At 38.8% G+C, this 20,193-nt stretch overlaps 1 protein-coding gene across 1 annotated transcript; it reads right to left on the bottom strand.

The window, feature by feature from the left end:
• On the bottom strand, positions 3,099–8,075 carry LOC8072060 (OTU domain-containing protein DDB_G0284757). The gene is made up of 10 exons (XM_021464155.1): positions 7,775–8,075; positions 6,274–6,448; positions 6,018–6,091; positions 5,375–5,429; positions 5,130–5,204; positions 4,552–4,625; positions 4,404–4,452; positions 3,916–4,000; positions 3,634–3,690; positions 3,099–3,509 (listed from the first exon to the last, which is right to left on the bottom strand). Exons 2-10 carry the CDS (start codon positions 6,439–6,441, stop codon positions 3,460–3,462), a joined length of 687 nt encoding a protein of 228 aa, XP_021319830.1. The 5' UTR covers positions 6,442–6,448; positions 7,775–8,075; the 3' UTR covers positions 3,099–3,459.

Raw genomic sequence — 20,193 nt, 5'->3', positions numbered from 1 at the left:
ATGGCTGTATCACATTGCTTTTTTAAAAGCGGAGTTTAAACTCCCTTTAAAAAAAAGAAATTGACTATATGTATGATCACTTCCCTTTTTTAAACATAGATATTGGCTGATTGATCTATGTAATGTATTCCTTGCAGCAAAAAATTCTTGACACAATTTTATCCTAAACTACATGTTTTTGTGACTGGAGGGATAACCAAGATGGCTATATATGCACATACTGATGATCACAACAGATAATCTTCCTCCGTGATTTGATCCCTTTGTCCTTGCCACTATTGCCCAGTCACTTGCATTCAGAACATGCGGGCCACTTTTGCACAAATACAATGAAGAAATTTCGAAAAGCACTTCCTTGGTTCGGTTTAAATTAAAGAACCACCTCACCCTAAATGAGGTTTTGCGTCGTGAGTTCATCTTATGATATTGGTTGAATCACTCAATTTCTCCTCATGGTTATTGTAATAGTTAGCCGTGATAAATGATTTATATATTTCAGTTCACAAAAGAAACAAAAAGTGAGAAGACAATGAACCACCTTGTTCCTTTAAACAAAACATACCTTACAACAAGAGAAGTTTCTTCTAAAAAAATTCATTATTTCAATTAATTATCTTGTTCAGTTAGTGAGATCTGCAACTCCCTAATATTTCATCTTTGACTTGCTTGCTCCTTGTATATTCGTTCCTCAAACTCGATAGAACGGAGGTTGCCTGTAGCCTATCACTGCCGTCCACCAATATAGGAATAATTAGGTGTATGGCTCTAAAAAAAACTTATCTTAGGTACATGGCTTTCTTTTTTTCGAATTTGGCTATATGGCCTCAAAACAAAATTTATTTGGCTCTATGGCCTTCTGTCAGTTTTGGGCAGCTAATGGTATCAAGTCAGGGGTAAAAAGACCGTTTTACCCTTGGCAAAAAATAGAGTTTTATATGTTAGTGTGTGTGTGTCTATATATATATATATATATATATATATATATATATATATATATATATATATTCTCACATAATCACATGTATATTTCCGGTACATAACCACGTATATATTCAGATAAAAATAGAGTTTTTTTTCGCTAGAGATAAAATGGCCTTTTTACCTCTGACTTAACACCGTTACCTGCCTAAAAACGACAGAAGGCCATAGAGCCAAATAAATTTTATTTTAAAGTCATAGAGCCAAATTCAGAAAAAAAAGAACCATATGTTTAAGACAAGTTTTTTCTAGGACCATACACCTCATTCTTCCAAGTATATAACCCCTAACCTTTATATCGGGGTGTCCGCTGCATCAAAACAGCGTCTCTAGAAACAGTAGTCATGGGCTGCCTACTGGGCTGTTGGTTTCCTTATATCTGTGGGACATCGACTGGAGCAGGCCTACGATTTACGTGGGCTGTTCTTTCCTCCGCTAAACGGGCGACGACTCTCAAACTATGGCCTGTTGTTCTTCCGGAAGGCCTGCCTCTTTTTCGTTTAGATTAGACGTCTGAGAAAATAACCACGAGAAACTAGCCGTATGCTTAGAGCATAGCTAAAAACACTCACTAAGAGCATCTCCAACAGTTATGCAATTGGACTTCTAAAAACACTCACTAAGAGCATCTCCAACAGTTATGCAATTGGACTTTGCATTCTTGAAATTTGCCAAAAACCTTAAAAATTGCTCTCCAACAGTTTTGCATTTGACTTATGCATTTTGGCAAACTTGGCATTTGATGGACCAAACTTGGCATTTTTGCATAGGCACAATGGCTTGGCAATTTTGATATCCCGAGAATCTTAGACTCCTTGTCGTGTCCGTAGTCCCCACGTCGCAGTAGTTTCCCGCGAGACGACTCCTCCCCGCGCGTGACTCTTTTCTTTCCCCCGCGCGCCGCCTCCTTTCTTCGCGCGGGGATGAAGGAGATCCATCGCCGCCTCCTTTTCTTACAGCGACGCGAGGCTAGGAGATCCATCGCCGTCTCCTCTCCTTCCTTCACGCGACGCTACACCAGCTAGGAGATTCATTGCCGCCTCATTTTGTTGTAGCGACGCGAGGCTAGGAAGCCTTGGGACCTGGATGCCGCAGTGCACCCTGGGATTGTTGCCTCGATCGGATCTCGACGACCTGGACCAAGCGGTGACGTGGACTTGCAGGATGAACACGGCCGCGCGATGCGCGAGAGAATTGGCGGCGACGGGCGAAGGAATTGCGCGCGGCGAGCGAAGGAATTGCGTGCGAAAAAGAAAGCGCTCGCGCGACGCGCGAGAAAATTTCCCGCGAAGATGAAAGATTTCCGGACAAAAATAGTTGGGTCCACTATTTTGGGAAATGCCAAGTCAAAAATGCCAAACACTTGGAGATAAACTTATTTTTCCTTTAGCAAAACGTTTAGGGACTTGGCAAACTCCAACAAATGGCAAATTCCAATTGCATAACTGTTGGAGATTGTTGGAGATGCTCTAAATTTACTGATTTAGCTACTCTCTAAAATAGATTTGACAAAAAAAAAATATTAGAGTACTCCAACAGACTCTGTAAAGAGATGGCTAGTGAGGTAGGCTATCCAAAAGTAGAGAGCGAATAAAGTGAGATGGAGAACTACTAAATTTGAAGATTTGTTTACAAAGTCTATTGAAAACGTTTTTTCTTCAAATAGCTAAATTTAACTTTACAAAATGATTTGGAATCTCTTGGAGATGTGCTTCCTTGGGGAAAAAAAAAAGAGAGGAAGGGTATTGTATGTTTATAGTGCAGTCAATTGCTACCCTGTTTCATGTATTTCACCACCCCAAACATAACTCAAGTCTAAACAACACCAAACCAAGTGCCAAAAATACCCATTGAAAAACGCCACTCGTTGAACACTACAAACAAACATTTCGAGTAGCGATAATAATCCAATACAAGTGACCACTACTTCATACGCATACTGTAAAGCATTATGAATTTAGAATCAGTAGCTCAGGGTTTCCATCACTTGGCAGGCTGTACCTCAACTGCTGTACATCCAGTACAGACATGAAATATGATAACAGATTCAGGCAGACAAGTCATGCACCATAAAACGTGTCAGCAAAAGGCAATGAACATTTGGGCCAAGAAAGCAATGATGAATTCTCCCAGAAATGAAGTGAATAATGAACTGATGAATAGCACTAATATGTAGATGTATAAACAAAGAATGTAACAATGAACGAATAGGCCAGGGTATACAATCAACCTGTATGTCAGTAAAGGAGTATCTATTTACAAGGCTCAGGTTCAACATTGTAACTGTATCTAGCGCTGCGAGTCTGGATCTTGCAGTAGCTGCACCGAGCAACACAATGAATCATTCATGTAGAGCTATATGGGAGATAAAGCCACAAGGAGCTATGCCCAGGCTGCCACCAGCGGACGGTGGTCGGTGGTCGAAACGGTCAAGCAATATGATTCCACCAGTATGAAGCAAACCTCCGCATTGATATGATATTAAAACAACAACCAGTGCTTCTTTCTAGGCTTGTATTTGCTAGGGAGATCTGCACAGCAACAAGTACTTCCTTTTCTTAAAAGATGGGTTAAACATAGCGAGACTTCACATTAATGTATTTTAGACTTGCCATAAGCAAGTCACATTAAGTATTAAGCGTATGTGTTTCTGACCTCGAGCATCGTAGAGTGAGTTATAGTGAACTTCTGACCAGAAACTCAGCCAAATCTCTGTTAAAACCATATGATTTTAGGGTCAGTAATCATAGCTACATAACTTTTATCTCCACCTATGTTTAGCGAAGTGTGCAGTGATCATAAAGGTGTATGCAAAAACTAATAATAATAATGCAGAAATAGCATATTTCTCAGTGAGGACTGAGAGCAGTATGCAGAGTTTTCTATGTAGCTGATCCGCTAGTAGTCACTAATAAGTATTACACAAAGGAACCTTACCTCTCTGTGGAGATTGATATTGAGGAACGATTTCAACAAAACAGGTATCTCTGAATGATGTAAGAAGACATATCTTTGCAGCAAACTGCCAAAAGTACATGAAAAAAATTAGACATCTTCTTTCTCCAGACTCCAGAACTCATGTTCAATTGAAAATATGAACATAGACTGCCCCTTATAGAGTAGAAAACTATGAGTATGTGTTTGCCTCAGAAGTATTGTGATTTTAGGGAAGCACAATGCATATATTAATTGATATATGACGAATTTAAACACACTGCAACAATATAAGATCATTAAGGTTCTATTCTAAGGCTATACCAGACAACATATGTTATCTTTGTTTTGTATTTCAGTAAGATACGAAAATAACAGCAATCATTTGCATAGTAGCTCAATGGCTAAATGTCTTGCAATGATGCCATAAGTTGCATGAAATTTCAGTAGAGCAAATGATGTTAGAAACATAGCATAGAAAGAGAATTAACCTTGTCTGCAGCTGCTTGTAGGGTGACATGGTCACCCCATTCACCAGATCTGGAGAAGATAGTTTTCAATGACACCACAGTCAGAAAAACAAAAATTCAGGGACTTCTATTATTGAAGCAGCAAAGTTAATATTAGCAATATACATACTTCTTCATCTTCTTGCAATAATGTTTATATTTCATTGGAACGTAACCTTCATATAAGGAGTTACATTCCTTGAGCTGCAAAAGGAGAAAAACAGCACACATAAGCATACAGGCCTCTCAGGAAAGACAATCATCAGACCATTGGTGAGAAAATTATGTTTCTCAATACTTCCTCAGTTCTTTTTTAGATAAAGATGTTTTAGTTTGCTGGTTTTGTTCTCAAGTAGATGACATTTTGGGGCTTTCCTGTAATGTTATTATCCCTGTTAAAACGCTGGTTGAACTAACACAATTAATACCACTTCCATTTATTCATGCGTCCTTACTGGATGAGTAATACAACTTTCTCGTCATCCTAAAAATGATTATGGTGTTAAGTACATGTAAGCATGCAGGTTTGTTTCGAGAAAAGGAAGTATCAGATCAATAATGACCCAAGAAATGTTTCTTAATACTTCAAACCATGAAAGAAACATAATAATATAGTTAAAATAGTTAAAAAATAACTAAAAAGGTAAATGAAATTGGTAACATAAATTAAAAAATGGTACTTCTAATATGGGCAGCTGATTGACAAACCTGCTTTACAATCTCCTTTCGAACATGCTTGTGATAGTCAGGTGATCTATATAGTTGGTCTGAGAGTGCACGAAACTACATGAACAAAAAACAACCACTTGAACATATGATCAAGAGTTTAACAAGATTGCCTAGTTTCATCGAATAAACAGGATGGGCCTGAGAAATTGCTTAGGACAATATAAGGCTTTGTTATTGTTGTTGCTGTATCAAAGAAATTGAATGGGCACAAGAAGTTGGTGTACCTGACAATTTCCATCACCAGATACTCTCACCTCAAACAAGCCGTATGCATTTAGCCTACAAAGAACACTTAATCATGAACTCATGTTGATGTTTCATCTATTATAAACAAAACAGACGCAAGCTACAAGAGACTGAACTTCCATATCCACAATGTGCATAGTTGCTACATATTGTTTGAAAATGCAGAGTACCCAGGGAAACAAAAATTTTAGAAAGAAACAAATCCAATTTATATGTTTTAGAAGATGGAGATAAATGGTGGGAAACACATCCGAAGTTGAATCTCCCACAATGCATGTCAATTCATAGTTTTCTTTAATTCCTTCCCAACATCCCAGGTACAACCCCAAACAAAATTTAACACAAAGCCTTGTGCTTTAAGGCTTTAACTCAATAGCTAAAGATTCCTATGAGCAAGACAAATTGCACACTCTCAAGGACAGAGATCTCCAGATGCTTAAAATATTAGTAATATGAGGATGGAGTTAACCAATATAAAAAACTAAACATGAAGAAAGTTAATGATCGCAAAATAAGGCAAAAATACTGAAACACCTTCATGAAAAATGAGGAAACTACTTCCTAACAAAATAATGTGAATGCTTAGGCAGATAAAGGAAACTATAGTTCATGAAAAGTTACCTATCAAGAAGGCGATAATGGTCCATAGTGGCATCACTATATGTCGGGAAGTATGTGTTAATCCGGGGAACATGCTACACATGTACAGATAAAAATGAGTACCAGATAAGAAGCCAGGGATATTAACTTTCCTTAATCAATTTATCAGTACGAGAAATGAAGACAGTGCGTGCTATAAAACAAATAGCCTCTGCAGGGAAGAAAAGGAAAAGGCAAAGGAAAATACAAGTAACATAAAATTCATGATACATCTTACAGGAATCGATGTTAAATTAGTAAGACGTTTGGCCATAGCACCATCTAGCTTGGCATATTCTTCAGAGAGAACCATCGCAATCATCCTATCATCATCAGTTTCACTCCTCTGGCTGCTCATTGAGGTTGAGCTAGATGAGGCACCTTCCCTTGGAAACATATGTGTCATCTCCAACCTAGTGGTTGCCATGATAAACAATTTTATATTAATGTTGACACGCTACATATGTTACAAAAGATCTTTAAGAGCTGAAAGAAATTGAATTGAATATCTAAAAAGAAAGAAACATTGCAAATGCAATTTACATGTTGTACAACTATTGATATCAAGGAAACAGAACCTACAAAGTGTAGGCAGAAAAATTATATAACTTTAATGGAGACACACGACACACAGAGAAACACACATACAAAAGGAAAAGGAAAAGAAACACATATTTACTATGTTCCTAGCTGAATGGAGTTTACTGTAAAATGTTTATTACTGTGTACATGGTGAAATTATGTTTTTTTGTTGGCAGAGGGACAATGATTTGCATAACTTGTTTGTGCCCACACTTATGTACAGCACTTTCATGTTAGAGATGTCCGATGGCATCGCAAATATCTTTCTCCGCAAGCACAGTTTGCATCCATTCCCAAGTCTTTCAGCATGCTTTTAGCACATGGTATAATCAATTATCCATATGGACTTACAGTGATGTTCCATGTATGTAATACTTGAATCTTCATGTACAGGATGATGACAATGGCCTTCCAGATGTATAACTATATATGTACAAGTAGACGCACTGATATTGTGCTTTAAGCACAAGGAACCATGATGATGCAACAGGAAATTTGATGGCCATTTCTCATGGATAATGAAAATTGACTATGTGCTAGTCTCTGTGCTAGCTAGGTTATGGAAAGAGCACAGAGACTAGTAAAGGAAAAATTGCATTCTGAGGCTACAAATTGGCTTTGTTTCTTCTTGACAAACCATGATTAGGTTTTTTCTTGCAGATGAACCAAGATAAGGTTATTAGGAGTAGAAGAAGTTAGGAGCCTATAGTGAATCATCTGCACTTTTTTCACGGAATCCTGCCTACCTGTACTCAGGGGCAAGATCCCAATAGATTTTACTTTCCAGTATCATTATGACTCGTCGCTGAACAAAAAGCTCATCTAAAGTTAGCCGCTGATTATCCTAGGTTACCCACCAAACAGCAAACGAATTCGGAACACCTAATTAGCTCAATAATCTATCAAGACAAAGCCAAAGATAACTTGCAACCGCAAAATGTATCAAGACAAAGCCGAACCCCCACAGGAGACTCTTACATTACATCGCAGAGCTGTCATTAGAATCAATCTCGACTGACTCCGTTCAACTCAGCCAATCACAAGCCAGGAGCCCCCCCGCAACCAGGACAGGTTTAAGCTTCAATCGACGCCCAAATTCCCCACAAAAGGAGCCCAATAACGATTCCAAATCACAAGGGCAAGGAGTAGAGCCATACCACCACCGGCAGCAGCAGAAGAGGAACGCCGGCGAGCTCGGCAGGAAAGATAGAACGCCGGCTAGCCGCGGATTGGGAGGACGCGCAAAGCAAAAGCCTTCTGCTTTGGGTGCGGGGGTCGGCGGCGAAATGGGGACTGGACGACGCTTTCACCTCTGGGTTGGGGCTGGGGGTGACTTGGGAAGAGAGCGCCGCGGCTGGCTTTGATTGCTTCCGTTCGATCCGCCCTTTTCTTGCGCTGGGCAGCAGGCTGCCGCGGTTTCTTCCGCGTACGGCCTTGCCTACTGCCCAACCACCACAACTCCGGGGCCGACCTGGTTTGACCGTCTGACAGGTGGGACATGCCCTGGAGCAACCCGGTTGTAAAAGTAAATCCAGAGCAGCGGGTGCCTTCAGTTGACCATGTTTATTTATAGTCCCTCCGTCTCAAAGGTATAAATTCTAAATTATTTTAGATTTTTTAAATATTCTCTCTATTCTAAATTATAAATTATTTTTATTTTTATTTTTACGTCGATTTTGCTTCCTTCATCCCCAATTATAAGATGTTTTACTCTAAGTTTGACCACTCATTTTATTCATAAAATTTATATAAGTATAGTCAAATTTGAGTCATTCTTGAAGAACTTTTATTAATAAACCAAGCCATGATAAAAAGGAAGTGATATTATGTGTATTTTTTTAAATAAGACGAGTAATCAAACTTGATGTCAAAAAAGTCAAACGCCTTATAATTTATGATGGATTGAGTATTATGTATTTAGCCCTCCGTCAACGAAAAAATATAATTATGGGATCCCTGTCGGTCAAGTTGTCACAAGTTTGGCCAAGTGTGTAGTAAATAATATTAGTATTTATATCTTCAAATAAATTTATTATCAAACTATATTATGTAAATAATCTAATGATACTTTTACAAAAATTTAGTTAAAGTTTAAACTGTTTGACTTCTCGAAGAATCAGAACTGCATTCTTTTATGAACGAAGAAAGTACATTATATCTAGATACATCGTAAAACTAATGGACTAAAAAAATAAAGAGACTTATATTTTAGAACTGAGAGTAAGTAGTTTTTTTCTATGTACTCCTTCCATCTTAAATTTTAAATCATTCTAACTTTCTAGAGAGTCAAAGCATTCTAAGTTTGATTAAATTTATATAATAAAATAATAATATTTATGATAAAAAAATATTATTAGATTTTTATTTTTTTATTAATTATGTTTTCATAGTATACCTATTTGTCATTAATTTTGTAATCTTCTCTATAACTTTAGTTAAATTTGAGAAACTTTGACTCTCTAAAAAGTTAAAATAACTTATAATTTAGAACAGATGGAGTATGTAGTTATAGATTATGTCTATATATATGGTAAAACCTATATATTTAGAAAAGATAGAATGCGATAATTTGGAATGGATGAAATACTAGTTTTTGTCGTTTAGGAATGGCCATGGGTACCCACGACACGAAATTCAGTGAGCTTTTACTGTATTATTAGGCTATAAGTGTAGGCTAATTTACTTATCCATGAATATGTCATACCTATAGGGATCATGGGTACGGTATGGTTACGCTCTATCTGAACTTGTAAAACCATGGGTATGTATATCCGATATGCAAGTATAATTCATAGCCATCTCTCAGCCTAAGGTATTCCAAAACATGGTCCAGCCAGCACACCTAGTGTCATATAAAGGAGCAGCATATACCATTTTTCTATTACACTTATCACATATTTATTGTTCTACTATATGTCTATTTCGTATACAGTCATTGTTTAATACATGTGTTACATTCGTCTTGAACATAAACAACCCCTGAGTATACCCGCTACAAGTATGGACATACTCCTACCCTGAAAGTATGAATTTCTAGAATCCATGCTAGTTAAATCTTTTTAAGTTTGATTAACTTTATAGAAAAGAATATCAATATTTATGATATAAAATAAGTATTTTATAAAAATATATTTTATGATAAATCTAATTATATTAATTTGATAACATAAATCTTAGCATTTGTTTTAAAAATAGTCAAAGTTTTAAAAAAATTAACTTAAAACAACTCTAGGAATCAAAGGGAGTATATATATGAGCACAAAATTGCACCCATATATGGGCATGGGGTTCTTTGCGGGTACGAAAATTCTGGTGTGCATTGGTAGGTGATACCCGTGGATATAAACATATTGCCATCTTACTCATTTGTGTGTTGTAAGCGAAGAAAAAAGTATTTATGTTGTAATCGAAGAAAAAAGTATTTATGCATATATTTTTCCATTAAACAAAATGACATTTTCAGTATGATCTTCACATCCCGTTCTAGCCAATTGTTATTATTAAATAAGTGTTTTTTAATATTAAACTTTATACCTGCTGCTAAGCATGGAAGGCTAGAGCTAGACTGATGACGTACTCTGCTGTGCTGTCTTCCGGCCATGGGCCATGGCCAGCCTCCGTAGTGCAGCAGCTGCTGCCGGCTGCCCAATTGCTTTGATTTGGCCATGCTATCGTGCTGCTGCTGCTCGGTCGATTCAGGGGTGTTTGGTTGAGCTTAAAATTTAACAAGTATGGTAGTATTTTTGTTTTATTTAATAATTAGTATTTAATCATAGACTAAGTAAGTTTAAAAGATTTATCTTGCAAATTACTCTCTAGTCATATTTTTAGTTTTATAAATAGTTTATATTTAGTACTTCATGTATATGTCCAAACATTTAATGTGATAGACTATAAACTTTACCACCCATAACCAAACAAGCTCTTAGATTTGTAATAAGACAAGAGAGTAATATGGGTTGCCCATATATGGGTACCCGTAAACCCATGGGTTTTCTAAACATGGTCTACCATAACATTTTACTTGTCATATATTTACATAAATAAAGATATTTACAAAATAGTATATAGATGTAAATAAAAAAGATAGAAAATAATTGACGAGAGAGGTAAAAGATGCTTGTATTTTTGGGCCAACATGCCCACACAGCGCTAGCTCAAGATGGCAACCAGTATGTATACCCATTGGGTATGGTGAACCCATACCCGTGCCCGTGAAGAAAAATCATACCCATTAAAAAATCAATACGCGCAGATGGATAAAAATATGTGCCCATACCTGTGTTTGAAACAGGTACCCACTAGTTACCCATGCCCACCAAACTGCAGCATGTACAATCCCTTCCTCTCGACCCCTCTTTATACTATATCTAGATATGTGAGATTCAATCCATTGGCAAGGTGGGATTAACTGGCTGAGCTATATGATGCTCCACTGGTACTTGTATTATAGGCCAGTGTGTTCATTACATGGACCAAGGCCCAATAGCATGAGCAACGCGCAGAGCATTGAGTGCCCAACAGATATACTTGCATATCACATTGAATGTTTGGACACATGCATGAAGTACTAAATATAAACTATTTAACACACTGGCCACTCGTCCATAACCGTGTCCGAGCGAGCAATAGATACCCATGGGTTGCCCATCTTTATACTGTATCTAAATACATGATGCTCAATCTATTAGCAAGGTGGGACTAACTGGCCGAGCTATATGGTGCTATATTGGTACTTATATTGTAGGCCAGTGTGTTCATTATGTGGACCAAGGCCCAATAGCATGAGCAATGCGCAGAGTATTGAGTGCCCCGCAGCTAGCGCTAAAGATGGCAATAGGCATCCGACACCCAAACCAGTTTTTACTCTATTAGGGCACGAGTATGAGTCAATTTTTATATCTGTGGTTTGTTACTGGTTAAAAAGCCAAGTATCCATTACCCGTAAATCCATATGTTTTCTAAACCCAATCTATCATAACATTTTACTTGTCATATATGTACATAAATATAGAAAGATATTTACAAAATAGTATACAAATGTAAATAAAAAAAGATAGAGAAAATAATCGACGAGAGAGGTAAAAGATGGCTTGTATTTTTAGGACACCATGCCCACACAACGCTAGCTGTTGGGCACTCAATGCTCTGCGCGTTGCTCTTGCTATTGGGCCTTGGTCCATGCAATGAACACACTGGCCTATAATACAAGTACCAGTGTAGCATCATATAGCTCAGCCAGTTAATCCCACCTTGCCAATGGATTGAATCTCACATATCTAGATATAGTATAAAGAGGGGTCGAGAGGAAGAGATTATACATGCTGCAGTTTGGTGGCCATGGGTAACTAGTGGGTACCTGTTTCAAACACAGGTATGGGCACATATTTTTATCCATCTGCGCGTATTGATTTTTTAATGGGTATGATTTTTCTTCTCGGGCACGGGTATGGGTTCACCGTACCCAATGGGTATACATACTGGTTGCCATCTTGAGCTAGCGCCGTGTGGCATGTTGGCCCAAAAAATATAAGCCATCTTTTACCTCTCTCGTCAATTAATTTCTATCTTTTTTATTTACATTTATATACTATTTTGTAAATATCTTTATTTATGTAAATATATGACAAGTAAAATGTTATGGTAGACCATGTTTAGAAAACCCATGGGTTTACGGGTATGGGTACTATGCTCCTAAACCCATGCCCACAAATTCATTGAGTTTGGATTTTTGACCATTAACGAACCCACAAATATAAAAGTTGATCCATATCCGTGTCCTAATAGAGTAATAAAAAACTATCAGGTTTTGGATTTCGGATACCGTTGCCATCTTTAGATGAGAGAGTGAGAGATGAACAGGCGCACGCGATGGTGCAAAACAGAGAGCGGGAGAGAGGAGCAGCACATGTTGTTTGTTGTTGGGCTGTACTAGGTCCACACTTATGCCAGATTGAATTGGCCCTAAAAGTTTATTAGGGATACGCAGATTTTTTTAGGCCCATATTCATCCCGGGGTGCTTCGTGACTAGATAAGTTTCTAGGAAGATTTTTAGGCCGTCTCCAATAGGACTATTTGAGCTAGTTATTTGATTATTAGAATTTAACATGGAGTAGAGGAGTCTAGAAAACAAGTAGCTAACAGTTGTTCTCGTCACCTATTTTGCACGGTTTCCAAAAGATTTATAGTCACATGTGCTAGAGCCAGTTTATTACTGCATTCGGGCTCTTATTTTCTTAGTCCTACCTCATCTGGTGATATCACCGATCCACTGGGGACGCGCCCTTAGAGATTGCTTGCGTAGCTCCTTATCTAGGATCCCACGGTGCAAGTCATCCCTATTTGGTTATCTGAAAAGGTCCATATGCAGGCTAGCACTATGCTCAAAGCAACTCAGCCTGCATCTCACTATTTGGCGAAATTCTATGTATCCAGCTATGCAACTTTCCTCTTTTTTTAGATAAAGGATAGTTAATATCCGGCTTCATCTACCATAAGGTAGAATCAGACCATTTATTACAAGTCGGTCAATCGACCGGCAAAGGACCCAAACCAGTAAGCAAAAACACGAAGAAAAGTTTTGACTATGAAGTACCAATAAACCTAGTTGATAACCATCCATTGGATCTAAAGAAATGCAGAGCTGATGTTTCCAAAAACTGTCCAACAAATATTAGCTGGTCCTTTAGAACGTCACGCCGCTGCAGTCCTGCCCATTGCCGGAGCCAATGGGTTCCCCTGTAGTACCTGCAAAAAAGTTTTCGGCCTGCAATTGTCAAAAACCATTTCGTTTCTTGTTATCCAAATCGTCCAGCACAACGCTGTCGCTGCTGTTAATAGTAGGGAATTACGAGTATTACCACCCGTCTTAGACCAATTATCAAATAAATCATCTATGCCGAGGGGAGGTGCAATTCCAAACAGTAGATGTACAGTGCGCCATAGGAATTTGGCATGAAAGCATTCAAAAAAGAGGTGGTAAATAGTTTCTGGATAGTGACAGAAGGTACATTTTGTGTCTCCAGTCCAGTTGCGCCTAGCGAGATTATCTTTGGTTAGAATGACATCTCTTTTTAAATACCACAAAAAGACTTTTATTCTTGTAGGTATTTTAGTCTGCCAAATATCTTGTGACACCTTACCCCGTTATTTATTAACGCAGCATACATTGATCTAACAGAAAATCTTCCTGATGAATGTATTGCCCAAACAAAGGTGTCTCTTTCCCCTTGTAAGTACACATCATGTAAGGATGCGACAATCCTATGCCAATCCCTTAAGTTCCTACCCACTAGGTTGCGGCGAAAGGAAATATTTAGAGGAACTGATGCAAGTACTCTTGCCACCGAGTCTTGCTTTCTCCTCACAATGTTAAACAACGAGGGGAACTTATCCTTCAGTGGTTGGTTCCCCAACCAAGTGTCCGTCCAAAAACAAGTTTGTGAGCCGTCTTTCACTTTGAAAGAACCAAAGCTCATGAAAGTATCTTTGACATTCATCAGTCCTTTCCAAAAGTGTGAGTCTGTTGGCCTTTTGGTACAACTTCCTAATGTTTTATCTTTTATGTACTTTTTTCTCAACAGTTCTTGCCATAAACCATCCTCATTCAATAGCTTGAAGAGCCATTTGCTCAACAAGCATTTGTTTTGTACCTCCAAATTATGTATGCCTAACCCCCCTTGGATTTTTGGTTGACATAAGATTTCCCATTTGGCCAGTCTATATTTGCGTTTGTGCCGGTCGCTTTGCCAGAGAAAACGTGATCGAAAACAATCAATCTTTTCTAAAACTTCTTTTGGAAGTTCAAAGAAAGACATCATAAACATCGGTAAGCTGGTGAGCACCGAGTTTATTAAGACCAAACGACCCCCTACTGAGAGCATTTTTCCTTTCCACCCACTAAGCTTCTTTTGAATTCTATCTTCAATTATTTGCCAATCTTTATTACTCAGCCTCCTAGAATGCATGGACAAGCCAAGGTAGCGAAAGGGACACTTACCCACCTTACAGCCGAACAGTTGCGAATAAAACACTTCATGATCCTTTGCCTTTCCAAAGCAGAGAATTTCACTTTTGTGGAAATTAATTTTCAGCCCTGAGAGTTGTTCAAAAGTACTTAGGATTAATTTATATTTATCGCTTTCTCCTCATCATGACTCATAAAGATCACTGTGTCATCCGCATATTGAAGGATAGAAAGACCATCTTCGACAAGATGGGGAATGACCCCTTCTATCTGGCCAGCTTCCTTTGCTCTGGCAATCAGTATGGCCAGCATGTCTACCACTATATTAAATAGTATTGGGGACATTGGGTCACCTTGCCTTAAGCCTTTCTTTGTTTGGAAGTAAGAACCAAGTTGGTCATTTACCTTAATATTTATATTTCCACCTTGAGTGAATTGTTGCACCCAAGAACACCACTTGTGTGAGAAACCCTTCATCCTTAGAACTTGTTGCAGAAAACTCCATTTCACTTTGTCATATGCCTTTTCAAAGTCTATTTTAAAGATTATTCCGTCTTGCTTTTTGGAATGAAGTTCATGAATAGTCTCATGGAGAATAACTGCGCTCTCCATAATATTTCTCCCTGGGAGAAAGGCGGTTTGTGTTGGTCTAATGATCTTCTGAGCAATAGTAGAAAGTCTATTGGTCGCAACTTTTGTGAAGATTTTGAAAGATACATTCAACAAACATATTAGTCTGTATTGTTGAATCGCTTTCGCTTCATTATTTTTGGGTAATAAGATTATTGTTCCAAAGTTGAGACTATTCAAAGGTAAGTTTCCCTCATGGAATTCCCTAAACAGGGCCATCAGATCCTCTTTTAATAAATCCCAGAAGACCTGATAAAACTCTGGTGGAAAACCATCCGGACCTGGTGCCTTATTATGTTCCATTTGGAAAACTGCTGCCCTTACTTCTGATGCCAAGAAATTATCTGTCAGGTACCCATTTTCTAGTTCAGAAACTTGTGGGATGTCATGGACATAGTGCTCATTTAACTGGATATGAGAATTATCTGGAGGACCAAATAGGTTCTTATAATAGTTGGTGATATGCTGTTTTAACTGAGCATCACCCTCTACTACATTCCCCTCGTCCTCTGAAAAATCCTAGTTTTTCGATGTCTCCCATTAGCCAGTAGGTGATAGTATTTTGTATTAGCATCGCCCTCCAAAAGATGTTTAACCTTTGCTCGTTGGTACCATTTAAGTTCCTCCTCCCGAAGCAATTCAGCCAACCTTTCATTTAAAACATGTTTTAAATTTAACTCTGGCTCAACCAACGAGGAGTTTTCTGCTTTTTTATCTAATTTGTCTAGTTTATCTAGCAAAGCCTTTTTTTCCTTCTTATAGGCGCCACTTAAATTCTTCGCCCAACCTCTTAGGTATTGACGAAGTCTCCTAATCTTTGCTTGCCACCTCTCTAGCGGGGTGCCCTCGATATGAACACTTTGCCAGACATCCCTTACTAAATCACAAAAACCATCTCTGAGCAACCATCCCAATTCAAACTTAAATTGTGGTTGATAAGCCGAAGATGGGTTATTTGTGTTACAAAACAGAGGAGTATGGTCAGATATTTCTCTATTCAAAGCTTGAACAGTTGCACCTGGATACTTGGACTCAAAATCCGTGCACACGAGAATTCTATCTAGTTTCTCAAAGGTCTGATTTTGCAGGTGATTAGCCCAAGTAAACTTTCTCCCTGTCAGCTCCAATTCTCTGAGATTCAGTGTGTCAATCACAACGTTAAAGAGGAATGGCCATCTATCATTATAATTGTCGTTATTTTTCTCATCCAGTCGTCGAATAATGTTAAAGTCTCCACCTATAATAATAGGTAAGGATTCCTTTGAGCATACTCTAACTAATTCCGATAAGAAGTGAGATTTGCGATCCACCTGAGCTGGACCGTAAACGGAGATTAAATTAAACTTGAAGTCATCCTCCTTATTCCGTAATTTAAACCCGATAAAAAAAATCTCCTTCTTCTATTTGGCCAATGTCAAAAGTTAGGAGATTTATCCCTAGTAACATGCCACCGGACCTACCCCTCGGAGCCATGCAATGCCACAAAAAATCCCTACCCGCACAGATGTTCTTTAAAGTAGATTGCGAAAAATTGGCTCTCCCAGTCTCTGATAAGGCAATGAAATCTAAGTTCTTCTCCTTTGTTAGATCAGAAAGAAATCTATACTTTTTAGTGTTCGCAAAACCGTTGCAATTCCAAAAAATCCCTTTCATCGAGAACAATTTTGTACTTTATTTTTGTTATTCCTGGACCTAGACTTCTTTAGTTGTGATATAGGGGTTTGTAGACACGAAGGGTCACAACCCCCATCACCTAGGTCTTCAGAAATATCAGCACAAATTAAATTTAATGTTTCTAAATCTATGTTGTCATCTAGAGAACAGACTGTTGTAGCATCATCTAAATTATTGTTCTCTAATTGTGAAGCAAAGTTCTCCACTAAACAGTGTGATTCTAAGTCTCTTAATGAATCTAGGGAAGCAGAAATTTCTTGTTCGTTAACCCCAAAAGAAATACCTAGTGCACTCGTTGAGGCTAGTAAAGAGGAATCATCAGCAAAAATAAAAGACTATGGCTGATTTTCATTACCTTTAAGCGAAGGTGTATCCATATTCTTGCGTGCCTTCAACTTCGTTGCCTTCTCCAATGAGTCTTGCTCCGAAGTGGACGCGTTCCATTTACTAGCTCTCACTGGCGATACTCCCCCACTATTCAATGCTTTTGTTTTGTTGGGAAGGATAGAGTCACCCATGGTGGCCTTCCACTGCGCAGTTCCATCTTGAGTCATCCCAGTCTGCTTGAGTAATACCATAGGTTTATCACAATTTTTCTTCTCCCGTGAGTCGATCTGGGTGTCATCTCCTGCAATATCCTTGCTACTGACCGAGTTAGTAGGTATGCCAGCAGCAGCCTGCTTGAGCTGTCCACGCGGCACCTCTGGGGTGACGGACTTCTTGTCCTGTGCTTGGTCAACTGGTGATTCATCTATTTTATTTCCATCAAGATCCATATTTTCGGGCTCTTTCTCTTTTGGAGCCTCGTCGTCATCTATGGTAGAATCCATGTCAATGACTTGGGGTTCACCATCTGTAATTTCGCTCTCAACCCGGAACTGTAACTCGTAGACGAAATCCCCGATAACAACATCCACAAAATCTGGGATGAGATCAGGATTTAGTACAGCTACTTTCATCCTAGCTCTACCATGCTTCTCTGTGAATTTTGTATCAACTGCCCGGGATACACCTAGAATGGAGCCAATTGCCCAAATTATAGGAAATTCTCTCAGTTCCTGTGGAAGTCCCCGGAATTGCACCTAGACCTTGTCAATCTCATATTTAAATACATCATTTTCAGACCCTTTCTCAAATCGAATATTCCCTTTCACCGTTTTGGTGTCCATCGGACCCCAATTTACCATGTGACTAAGCACTTCAGATGAAGGGAAAATTGTGGTAAAGGCATCCTTTCCTTTGTCCTCAATTACCCAACTGTTTCCAGGCAGTAGTTTGTCGAGTTCCACTGCAAGTTGGTCTGCAGTAAGAGAACCTTCCAAAACACGTACCACAGCGGACTTATCATCTGCAGCTACTTTTGGATTTTCAGCGACGGGCATAAAGTAAAAACCCAGACCTTCTACCGCATATCCACACGGTAAAGCAGTTGAGTGTATGTTCTTCAAATTTGGACAAACTTTTTTAACATGATCACCAAAGCAAACCTCACAGCTAAGAACAGCAATACATACCGACATCGTATGCCCTTTCGTATAACAACGATAGCAGTAAGGTTTACCCTTGCTTTTTGGAACCCCTCCTTTTTGGGATGACTCTGGAACATCATGTTGAGTGTCAATTGTGGTGGGATTTGGTGGAGCAGTAGCTGGAACGAGTGTCTCAGAAGTACTCAATGCCGACTTGGATGTAGGTTGTGGTACACCCGCTAAACCAATCACACAGATAACATTGTACAACTTCCTATCCAAGCAAATCAAACAACAGCAAATTGCATTGCCTTGTCGAGGTTAAGAATATGTTGCATAACTTCTAATGCAATGCAACACTAATGTGAGTAACCAAACAACAACAAAGGAATCTGATTTGTGTATTGTTGGTCTGTAAGCCCTAGAGCATTTTCTAATTTTGAATTCACTTGCATGCTGAACGAGATGATGATATTGGCCTCCTTTGGATCCCTGGCTGCAGGTATAAGGAAGAGATATTAGAACCTTGAAGCATATATTTGCAAAAATAACCGAAGGCACCCAACTAAGTCATATTGATTGACATGACTTGTATGAAAGGAAGCAATATGATCAAATGGCATGACAATAAATCACACTAAACTACTAATACGAAAAGAATATTGAGCTTATTTTTATAGATTATTTCAAATTATCATTATTTGAGGAGTTTTAGGTTGGGAAAAATAACAAGCTACATGAGGCACATATGCTAGCAATATCATGTTGACGGCTAGATCCTACCACGATGGATCTATCACCTATCCCTGCACGACGGGAAAGAGGGTGAGTGCACGGTGCCAACCTCAGAGGGGGGTTTTTGTTGTGGACATAGCGCAACATGTCGCCTCTGCAGCGCCATCTCCATTTGTGTCGCCGCCATCACCATAGAGTGTGAGCTTGACCCTGTCCACACCAACATGTAGTGCCACTTCCACACCTTACCCCATTTGATAAATGACGAAGAAGAGTAGGGGCCGACTATCCCCAACAACTCTCTACACCCCCTACCCTTCTTCACCGTTTGAGATACCATAATTCTCCACATACAACATTCTAGTTCCATCGATCCCGGTTACTGCTATTCGTCCATACCTAGGACAAGCTGCCACAACTTTCAGCACGTGTATGAACCTACCATGCCGTCTAGATTAGTGGAGATTGACATGATGGCTCATCAGATCTAACACTGTGACATGACAATCGACAATCGGGACAACAACACAAGGATGCTCCAAGGGGTGTGGCAGCATATATATACTCACTACAAGAAATGGTGCTTTCCTGCCTTTCCATGATGGTTTTGTGGTGACATTCTAAAAAATGATCATAGAATTCTACTATCTATGATGGTTTATTCTTTGGGTGATATAAGTGTGACGGCTAGTTTTATTTTTGTCATAGTTGAACGTCATAGAGTAGTATGACACCTGAGTTGTAAATCCGTGACGGATGGCTTGGGTTGGTCACAAATGAGTGTCCAACATGGCAGTGACGTGGACATCCACGTGGATAGGTATAATATATAAAAAAATTAGGAAAGATGGGACGTTCTAAAAAATGGTCATAGAATTCTACTATCTATGACGATTCATTCTTTGGGTGATACAACTGTGACGGCTAGTTTTATTTTTATCATAGTTGGACTTCATAGAGTAGTATGACACTTGAGTTGTAAATCCGTGACGGATGGCTTGGGTTTTTGTCATAGTTGGACGTCATAGAGTAGTATGACACTTGAGTTGTAAATCCGTGACGGATGGCTTGGGTTGGTCACAGATGAGCGTCCAACATGGC

The sequence above is a fragment of the Sorghum bicolor genome, chromosome 6, assembly GCF_000003195.3.
Source record: "Sorghum bicolor cultivar BTx623 chromosome 6, Sorghum_bicolor_NCBIv3, whole genome shotgun sequence".
Lineage (NCBI taxonomy): Eukaryota > Viridiplantae > Streptophyta > Magnoliopsida > Poales > Poaceae > Sorghum > Sorghum bicolor.
The sequence above is the reverse complement of the archived record's forward strand: the minus strand, read 5'-3'. Positions and strand labels throughout refer to the sequence as shown.